This window comes from Agrilus planipennis, unplaced genomic scaffold, assembly GCF_000699045.2.
Source record: "Agrilus planipennis isolate EAB-ADULT unplaced genomic scaffold, Apla_2.0 scaffold32, whole genome shotgun sequence".
NCBI classification, from domain to species: Eukaryota; Metazoa; Arthropoda; class Insecta; order Coleoptera; family Buprestidae; genus Agrilus; species Agrilus planipennis.
This window is the reverse complement of record NW_020439506.1, coordinates 1,556,350-1,567,115: the sequence shown is the minus strand read 5'-3', so window position 1 is coordinate 1,567,115 and position 10,766 is coordinate 1,556,350. Positions and strand designations below refer to the sequence as shown.

General features: G+C 35.3%; 2 protein-coding genes across 2 annotated transcripts in view; one reads left to right on the top strand and one right to left on the bottom strand.

The window, feature by feature from the left end:
* Window positions 1–5,408: 5,408 nt before the first annotated feature.
* On the bottom strand, window positions 5,409–6,358 carry LOC112905884. The gene is made up of 4 exons (XM_025979197.1): window positions 6,262–6,358; window positions 5,941–6,154; window positions 5,693–5,865; window positions 5,409–5,579 (listed from the first exon to the last, which is right to left on the bottom strand). The coding sequence occupies exons 2-4, from the start codon at window positions 6,134–6,136 to the stop codon at window positions 5,409–5,411; spliced, it is 540 nt and encodes a 179-aa protein (XP_025834982.1). The 5' UTR covers window positions 6,137–6,154; window positions 6,262–6,358.
* Window positions 6,359–9,508: 3,150 nt separating this feature from the next.
* Window positions 9,509–10,766, top strand: part of LOC108733645 (sushi, von Willebrand factor type A, EGF and pentraxin domain-containing protein 1) — a 34,881-nt gene continuing 33,623 nt past the window's right edge. The window contains exon 1 of the mRNA XM_025979183.1: window positions 9,509–9,811. The gene's annotated coding sequence lies outside the window, so the exon portion shown is untranslated. The remainder of the gene's footprint in view (window positions 9,812–10,766) is intronic.

Sequence of the window (10,766 nt, the reverse complement as noted above, 5' to 3'; positions counted from 1 at the left end):
TGTTAAGGTAGTTGTTCCATGAAAAGCGTTTTCTTAGGATTCTTTTGAAATTTTGACAGAATATTATTTAAGTTATTCTTCACCTATATGTGCAGACTGAAATTATTGGACAATATAGTTTCAGAGATATTTAATTTCAAAGTTCGCGTTTTTGCGGCTCTTATACATTGTACTATACAGGATACCGGCGAGGCTAACTAGAAATACAATGTTAACTTGGAATCCCTTCTTACAAATGTTTTAAAAAACTACAGAAAGATTAAACAATGTCTAATAACTTCTTTGAAAAAAGTTTGATTAATTATTACAACACAGTTTCTGAGATATTAATTAATAAATAACGAACAATTTATCGCACTCAAGTAGTAGAAGGGATACACGAATGAAGAGCGGTACGGTATTGGCTGGGAATAGTACAGTAACAGCAAAAAGTTTCAGGCTTAGGCATCACGGCTACTAACTGACTGTACGATACACTCTAGCATAAACTTTTTACTAGTAATGTCGTGAGATAGCTTCCTTAAAAACACGAAATACAAAAAAAAAACTCATACAACACGGATGCTGCAAGCTGATGCATTGCTATATTTCTTTGCGTCGTTCTGCCAGGGGTGGACTGGCCCTTGACTGTAACGATGGACCTTCACAGAGAAAATGAAAAAGGAAAACTTATCTAAATATGAAAGCGATATTTATCCAATTACAATTTTTAGAATATTTTGCAAATTTACAAGGCGGCGTTGTTCTTATTTGATAGTAGACTCTTCGAGGATGACTAGATGCATCAGTTAAATGGTTAAATTAGTTCATGGAGGTAATGGTTCAGGAAGGATCCTTTACGACGCAGAGTCCAACAGCTCCTTTAGCAATATTAATGCGATGTTGTTTTTGGTCGAAATTGAGCAATTCTGGTACGCATTTCGCGGCGACTCGTCTCATGCTCAAATCATTGGTAAAAATCGAATGGCAGAAGCCAATCGATATGTTCAGATCCTCAGTAACTGCTCTAACGGCGATTCGACGATTTGCTAATACTTTTTCTTCACTTCGTCAATGTTTTTTTCAGTTGTTGACGTTCTATTCGTCGTTCATCTGAGAACATTTTGTACCACCGATAAACGTTGCTTTGATCCGAAGTAGGTTTATCATATTCCACAGTCAACATTCGGAATGCGTCGACATACTTAATTTTGTTTTTCACACAAAATTTGATACAGATTCTTTGAACCATTTTTTTGAAATAGGCAAAAATCGATGACGAGCCAAAACACGTGCAAGCAAAGCAGCTGTCAAAAATTAACTGAACATTCAACATGGTCGAGCTTGTCGCTGTAAGTGAGAGACATGAGTACCAACATAACGCTTTAAAAAAATCGAAAATCGAATATACGTAACCCTCGAAAATTCACAATTCGCAATACTTTTTGAATAGACTTCGTACACCTTCGCCCTATTTTATCTTGCAGCATATTGCGAAGATTGCCTAGTAATTTATTATAGTATTATACGCAATTAAGCTACTGTTAATTCTACATATCTACAATTGATCAACACAATGATAAATAACTCGCAGTTAATACGTCATTAGCAGTTAGCTCCGAACGTTTATTGCATTTATCATCTTTTTTCCGGGATTTTAACAGCCTTTACTGACCATACTATACTTCTAGAAAATACACAGGGGCGGCCTTTGGCGGTGGCGAACTGGGCAATCGCCCGGAGCCTCGCTCTTGCAGAGGCCTCACGTTCTCGCGTAATGTTCCAATTAGAAAAATACTAGGCACTAATATGATACTAATAGTACTAATATTTATTTGAATTTGTAAGACTTAAGAAAGCTGCAAGTATCATTTCTGAATCCCTGATTCTCTTAAGTATAGGTACTTCGTTTACTTTCTGTAGCGATGTGACCTTCAGTTTGACCGGCGCAATGTAAAAAAGAACTGCATTAGGCCAGAAAAGGAAGGAGACAAATCTCGGCCAAACTCTTAACCGGTGAGAAGCGTATAATCCGTACAGTACTGTACGGAAAAATTGACCATTTTATCCACTACAATTAAATTACACAATGTGCTGTTATTGGTACCATTTACTACTGAAAATTTCAACGAGAGGTTTATTTATATTTGAAGACATATTAAAGGCTTTAACGCTTGTTTTCGACTCATACTACTATTCATGATTGAACAAAACTTTTGGCAGGTACTGCATGAAAAAGTATGTTTAATGAACAAGAGTCGAGAGTTTAATGAGCTTTTTTCTCCCTACCTACGATTTTGCCAGCGCGTTTCCATGACATTGGAAGGGGCACATCGCTAGAAAAAGTAAATGAAGTATAATAATGTTTGTGTTTATTAGTTCTTGTTAATTTCAAATAAACAATTTTGAAATTCTAATTATCATTAAAACTAATTCCACAAGGACAAGGGCTTCGAAAAACCTACCCGCCAGGAGCCTCCCAGTGGTTAAGGCCGCCCCTGAGAGAAAGCATTAGTTTTATACATTTTCTAGTACAATATCAGAATTTCCTAGGATAAGTATGTACTAAAAAATCTTTGAAACAATATTTTATACATTCCCNACAGAAACCACAAAAGGCAACAGAAGGGTCGTAGCATTTGAATCGGTAAAAGGGATTGAATTTGCTTCGAACTTTTAAATTACTTTCTGTTAATTTGCTTTCCAATGCTATTAAAGTTCAAGGGAGTTTTATTCTCGAACTGAGGGGAGTGATTGAAAGGTCCGATCGATGTTACCTCAAATATTCAAATGGCAAAACGTATTGTAGATACCTACAAAAATATTCAAGAAGAAAGTGAAATCCATTAAATGTTTCGGATAAAAGTACCATCTATTTTCAACCCTATTATATATTCCAGGCTCGTTGTATATGTCTAAATATAATAGTGGTGTGTTTGACCACATGATTCATAAAAGAGAGCAATGTAATAGACACATGTAGGTAAGGAGGATCTTTATTGACTAGTTTCAGGATTTTGTTTAGTTACAACTAAGCCTTTCCCCTGCGGACATGTGTGTCGCCCACTTCTGATGTGGGTATTATTAAGGTGAACATACGTCTCGGGTTGGCCGGGACAATCCCGGATTTTTCTAGAAGCAATATTTGTCCCGGATTCAGGTTTTTTGTCCCGGATTGTCCCGAATTTTTGAAAAGGTTCTTATTTTCAATATTTATTTTAAATATATTTCAACTAGGATTATTTTTACAAAATTTGAACCGAAAAAATTGTGCATATCAAAATACACCACTATGGGTTGAAATTGAATCTTCGCTATTACTTGTTAATGAAATTACAACAACCCATCAAATATCTGAAAATGATATATACGACGAGTATGCTTATATGAAAGTATACGTTACGGAAGAGAAAATTGCCGAATGGAAAAATAGCCGAACTGCATCAATCCAAAGGTGGATTGAAATGGTCTCTCACTTTAATAATCGTGAACTTTCATTTTCAACTTTACGAAAATTAGCAGAGTTCTTTTTCTGCCTGCCTGGCACAAATGTTTCTACGGAAAGAATACTTTCTTTAATGAATAGCCTTTGGACAAGTGACAAGACTCGACTTGAAATAGACACACTAAAAGCGATATTACTTACTAAAGTTAATTATGAAGAAGATTGTACAGAATTTTATACAATGCTTCAAAGTAAAAAAGACCTACTGAAAAAAATCCATAGTTCAGAAAAATATAAAAAGTTTTGTACTCAGTAATTCTGATTAAAAAAAATGTAATTCATTTAAAAAAAATACTGACTTTTATTATATCCTTAAATAGTATTCACATTTAAGTTATTTAATTTAACAACCCCCCCCCCTGCTACAAGTTCCCGTCCCGGATTTGAAATAAAAAAATATGGTCAGAAGTACTGACGACCTACGACGATGATGAAGTGGAATCAAAAGATTAGTATGCTTAGATTTGCATATGATATAGCAGTATTAGCAACTAGCAAGGAGCAGTTAGAAAAAGTCTTAAATAAAATGGAAGCGGTATTGACAAAATAGTATTGTTTGAATTTAAGTAAAAATAAACCAAAAATACTGGCATGCAAGGGATAAAACAGTAGGGAAAGAGCAAATATAGAGATAGGAGATGAAACATTAGAAGATGTGGATGATTTTCGGTGTCTGGGAAGTCAGATAATTCAGGATGGAAGGAGTGGTAGAAACAAAAAGCGGTTGATAGTACAGGGTTGAGTTGTCATCAACAAAAAGAAGCCACTTCTATGTTTGCGAACGGTTAATTTAGAAATTCGAAAAAGATTCTTAAAGGTGTTTGACTGAAGCTTTGACGCTGTACGGGTGCGAAACATAGACGACGGGAGCGGTAGAAAAGAGAAGGTTAGAAGCGTTCGAAATGTGGTTTTACCGGCAAATGATGAGGATATCGTGAATAGAGAAGGTTAGAAATGAAGAGGTATTAGAAAGAGTAGGAAAACGGAGCTCACTTCGGAAGTCAATAGGAAATAGGTGAGAGGTTGGCAGGATATTAGAAGCGAAAACAATCAGTAGAGGTAGACCATCCAACTAGTCTAGACTAGGATTGACGATCTTATAATGATGATAATGATAAATAATCAGATCGATTTGACTAATGTGTTGAATAACTTTGTTTATATAAATAGTAACTATAAAACAATTTATTCATACGTAAGGTACATATTTTTCACATTTTTTGTATGTTCATGTATACCAGGAAAAGTAAGAAAAGGGTCAATTTCTTCTAATTTGAGGTAAGAAATTTCACTAAGCACCTTGAATCCAGCTCTTTCTGCGAGCTTTTGAGAAATGATGGAGGTAAACATTGTAACTGTAGCTTTAAGTCCTACCGCTTTACAAAGGGGTTCTCTGAAAAAAAGAAATAAAGCAATAAGAAAATTTTTATTTTTATGCTTATTAAATTTTTAGTTTAGTTTTCAGTTTATCCGGAGAGATATTTCTTCCATTTCACAAAACCAAAATGTTGATCTTGCATGCAGATATGTTATTTAATTGAAATAGTTCTACTTAAACCACCATAGTACAAAAAAAGGCGAAATACCGATTTTAGTTTGTAACATCTTTAACAACGTAATATACATACATAGGCATATGTATATGTATATTTATAGTTTCAGCTTCGAAACTAAATTACCGGGTTTACTCAGTATAAAATTCAGCATGAACTTTACAGCTAACAACATGAACAACCGATCTGTTATTAAATTTAAACGAATTGTTGAAATTGAACTACCTCGGTTTTGAGATAACATGCTCCTTAAGAGATAACATTAAAATCCTCAATTTTTTTACCCACTACACACTTCCTCAAATTAATGAGAAAAAATTTTGTTGTTGTTGTCACACCCCCGCCGGGAATCGAACCCGGGCTCTTTGGCTTTACGCGCCAATGCTTTGACCACTNCCTAAATTTTGTCCCCTAAATTCTGGAAGTACCAGTAAACCATACGCCGTTAAATACTCGTTTACACCTAGGGTTTCAAAAGGATCTTTCATTTTTGATAGGAATTTAGCTATTTGACCAACTTTGCGACCTTGTTTAGACACAGACTGAAAAACAGAATTATTTTAATAAAAAGATATATCTACTTATTCTAAAAAGGTACCCTTGTATAGTAGGTACTAATTTTCACGAGAATATTGTCTATATGTTTTTAACAAACCTGAGGTGGTTTTTCATTTTTTCTTGCAACAGTAGTTATATTTAATCCTGCGATAATTGGTTTTTTATTTGTATCTGGGTTTTCCATAAAACAAACCAATGCAAGCCTATCTTTAAATACGTTATTCAACAATTCTCGCCACTCCCCCACACATACTGGATTATCTATAGCTTCTAAATAATAAAGCAAACAGATTAAGTTAGTTTTAAGATATTTAGTAAAACATAAAACAGTGCATCATATCTCACTTGAAAATCTACTAAGAGGTTCATCTTTCATGAAATGTTTCTGCATTAATTCTATAGCTACTTCATACAAATCTTCGGGCATATCCTGAACCCAAAAATTTGGCAATTCTCCATTTGACATTGTCTTTTGTCCTTTAAATCGGTGCCAAATTGTTGGAAATGGAATACTATCAGGCCTTTTCCAATCCGAAATCATTATATGCAGTGTATACAACAAAAATATGAAAGAGAAGTAGGTAATGGTTAACTTTTTCCGTGTAATTTATTAGATAAAATTTGAGTTTTCTATTACGTCGAAATACGAAATAAAATATAACTTACTGTATAAGACGAAAAGGAAATTCACTTGAATCAGTTCATTTATAGAACACAAAGTAAAGCAAGCAGCAAATGACTATTGACTACAGAAAAAAACAGGTTTATCTAATCTCAGACCTACATTTCATGAATATGTAAATAAAGTTTATTACGTGCAAGATTATATGCAGAAGAAATTATTCGTTGTGGAATCAAAGCTAAAAGTGCAGTCAAAAGTTATTTATTATTTAATAAACAACCACCAACGTTTCGCTGTAGTTGTCGAACTTTCTCAAAGCTAGTTCTTTATAACATTTATACATATGTATATATTTATTGTTTTATTTGTTTGGTTGGTCAATGAATATGTCCCTTCACAAAAAAGCTATTCCATGTGCTGTACATACTCAATAGTTGCAACAACCAATTAAGTCCAACAACAAAGGCGAAACGTTGGCTATAGTTTTCTAAATAATCAAAAGCTTCTAACCCTTTTTTAGGATTTGATTTAACACCGATTATAGAAACTGGGTGGGAATAGACAATAGGAGAAATTGTTACATAATTATAGCAAATTCGGGTACAAAAACGTTTCAAAGGAGACTTCTTAAAATTGTTAACAATGCGGAGTTTTTTCGAAAACAGCTTGTACTTCATCATCATCATTATAAGACTGATTGGATACGCACCTCCTCTTTCCTATCCTGAGCTAATTTTCGCATTTCCCTAAAACTAGAACATCCCACATTCTTAACTATTTGTAAACAGTCATCTAATCTAGGTCTATCTCTACTCCTATTTCTGCCTCTAATATGTCTTTGACTAGACCTTCATGCCTGAGACAGTGTCCTACCAATTTTTTATTGACCTCCATAGAGTCCTCTGTTATCCTATTCTTTTTAATACATCTTCATTTCTACTTGTACTAATAGGTAAAAAAACATTTTTATAATCATGACTACTGATTCATCATCATAAGGTCGTCAGTCCTAAGACTGGTTGGACACCTCCACTCTTTCCTATACAGAGCTAAACTTCGCATTTCCTTAAAACTAGAACAGCCCAGATCTTTAACTATTTGCGAACAGTAATCTAATCTAGGTCTACCCCTACCCCTCCTAACTCCTGTTTCTGCCTCTAATATGTCTCAGACTAGACCTTCATGCCTACCAATCTATCTCGCCTATTTTTTATTGACTTCCATAGAGTCCTCTGTTCTCCTATTCTTTCCAATACCTCTTCATTTCTAACCTTTTCTACCCATGATATCCTCATCATCCGCCTATAACACCACATTTCGAACGCTTCTAACCTTTTCTTTTCCGCCGCTCCCACTGTCCATGTTTCGCACCCGTACAACGCCGTGCTCCAAACATACACCTTTAACAATCTTTTTCGAATTTCTAAATTAACGGTTCGCGAGCATAGAAGTGACTTCTTTTTATTAAAGGCGACACGACCCTGCGCTATCCTCTGCTTTATATCCCTACTACTCCTTCCATCCTGACTTATCTGACTTCCTAGGTATCTAAAATCAGCCACTTCTTCTGATTAATAAATGAATTTAAAAGTGGAGTAAAATATAACTACATGAGTTTCCAGCATCATAATCATCATCATCATATGCTCTTCTGAGATGCACTTCTATTTCTTCCTTTCTTAAACCAATCTTGACATATCTCGAAGACTAGAAAAACCTGGCTACATTTCTGTCTATTTGCGAATAGTAATCTGATATAGGTCTACCTCTGCCCTCTTAACTCCTCTTTTGCTTAGGATCCTACAAGTGAACTTCCTTGAAGTTTTACACAAACCAATGTAAACGCCAGCTGGATGAGAAAGTTATAAATAAGCTTAGATATTATTACATATCACCAAAGTTTATAGAAACAGAACAAATACACTTTGCCTAATCAGTACTCCGAATGAAATAAGGGAGAAGAAGAGACATAAACCACTGAGTGATATTAATAAACATAAGGATAATGACCTTACTGAAAGCCCCAACTGCTCCGGCAATGATGACCAGGATTACATAGCGTAATTGTGTAATGCGTCGTCGATACATGGTGTTGTGGAGTTCCGTACGTAAACACGGGCAAGGAATAAATTCACTGTCAGTTATTTTATATAGCGATGCGACGGTACGGTACAATTAAAATGTTTACCGTGCAATGCCCCGGGTACCTAATCAAACCGGGATCGTCTTCGATTAATATCAAACGATTTTGTTAACGCCGACTGATCGTCTTTTCTGGTCTTCACCCTCTCGGCGCGGTACCAAACTTTCTGCGTCTTCAAGCATTAAACAGCAGTGACAAATGCATCAGTACGCGGTGCCTGTCTGTTCAGAAAACGTGCAACGTATGCACTTGATGCCGCAAATGCATTCTCACTACACCGTCCATATGTGACCACCATGTTCGCATATTCTGTGTGCATGTATGCATTTCGTGGTAATAGCAGTAACTTTGCCAATCGAACAGTAACTATGGAGTGCAGGCTACTACTACTAATCGTCACACGTGAAGGTGACTTGTCTGGTAGCAGCTGTTGCGAAGGTCACAAGTAGCTTTATGAGTTTCGTCACTTGACGCAACTCATATAGCTACAGTGAAGGTGCATATTCAACCAGTTTTAGGACTGACGACCTTATAGTGATGATCAGATCAGAATCAGGTTGACTTTACTAATGTGTTTAATAACTGTGCCTAAATAAATAGTAACTGTAAAACAATTTATTCATACGTAAGATACATATTTTTCACATTTCTTGTATGTTCATGTATACCAGGAAAAGTAAGAAAAGGATCAATTTCTTCTAATTTGAGGTAAGAAATTTCACTAAGCACCTTGAAACCAGCTCTTTCTGCGAGCTTTTGAGAAATGACTGAGGTAAACATTGTAACTGTAGCTTTAAGTCCTACTGCTTTACAAAGGGGTTCTCTGAAAGAAATAAATAAACAATAAGAAATTTTTTATTTTAATGTTTATTAAATTTTTAGTTCAGTTTNATACAACACGAATGTTGCTAATTAGCAGCTGATCGGCTCTTGCGTGTATCTTCAAATACACTTTTATCGAAAATGATAGATTTTCGGACCACTAACATTTTATATAATTTTCTTGTGGAAACTTGCTACTTATTTCAGAAACACCCCAAATATACCAAATATTTAATACACAATACAAAGAAAGATTAGTTATAAAATGTTTTCGTCAATTTTGTGTTAAGTTAATTAAGAAAGTAAATTTTGTCTTGTTTCAGGTACTAATGTTGCATTTCGAAAACCTGCTAATCAGTCAACGTCAGTAAGGGGTGGAGCAGCTCTTAACGCAAACGACGGTGATACCAGTACTGACCATGATGGCAAGCGTTGTTCAGAAACGCAAAAAGAGCCCAGTCCATGGTGGTCAGTAAACTTATTACGACCGTATCCCATTAAAGTCGTGAGGGTGACCACGAGAGGTTGCTGTGGTCATCAGCCCCTTCAAGATATAGAGATTAGAGTTGGAAACAGCAGCACCGATCTGCAGAGGAACCCTTTATGTGCTTGGTTTCCTGGAACCATAGGTAGAAATAAATGCTCTTAAATATCAATACGTTGATATTATAAACGTGTTGATTATTAATTAAAATACACTAATTGTGATGTATTTGACGCGTAACTAAACAATTGTAAAGAAATGGCACTACAGGTAGAAGGAAAGACGTAGCCCGGAGCGAATGTGTCTGAAAAGCTCCTTGAGCAAAAAAAAATAGAAAACACAAATGTTTTTGTATTATCAATGTCTAATATTCTCAAACACAAAACGTAAACAAAATCTCAATTGGTGTGTTGTTTTATTTACGACGAAAGTATTCAAAAATCACTTGTGGACGACAAAAAAGGGTGATTTTTTAATAGTACGCACGCGCGAATCATGGTAAAAAAGCTACGTGTGAAACGGTCTCACTGCGCAGAGGCTTGCCAAACGCAATTTGGTGACGCTCTTGTCGTTCGCGCGGAACATTGCGTGCCCGTGTGTAGTTAATAAAATTATTATTGAAAATATCGACAAAATATTGATAACGGCACTCGCCACCAATATTTGGACGGGCTTAGCCACACCAAAAACACCGCTTTTCGGTTAATGATTGTAGAAAACAAGTAAAGGTTAAGTTGAACAAAATCGGTTTTGGTCTTGCAGTCTTGGTCTTAATCTTGCGAAAATGTAAGACCAAAACCAAAACCAAGACTGTCTTTATACTAACAAGACTAAGACTAAAATCGAACAAAGAATTTCAAGACTAAAACAATGACCGAACAAACAAGACTAAGACTAAAACAATGACCGAACGGACAAGATTCAGACTAAAACCAATACCGAACGAACCAAAAGACCCAAACAAAAATCAAGACCGAATATGCAAGACTTAGACCAAATACGCAAGACTAAACGAAAAATTATTAATTCCGGTAGATTTATAAGTTAAATTATTTTAAGCAACTTTAATGTAGATATTCTTGTATGGAAACATTTTTAGT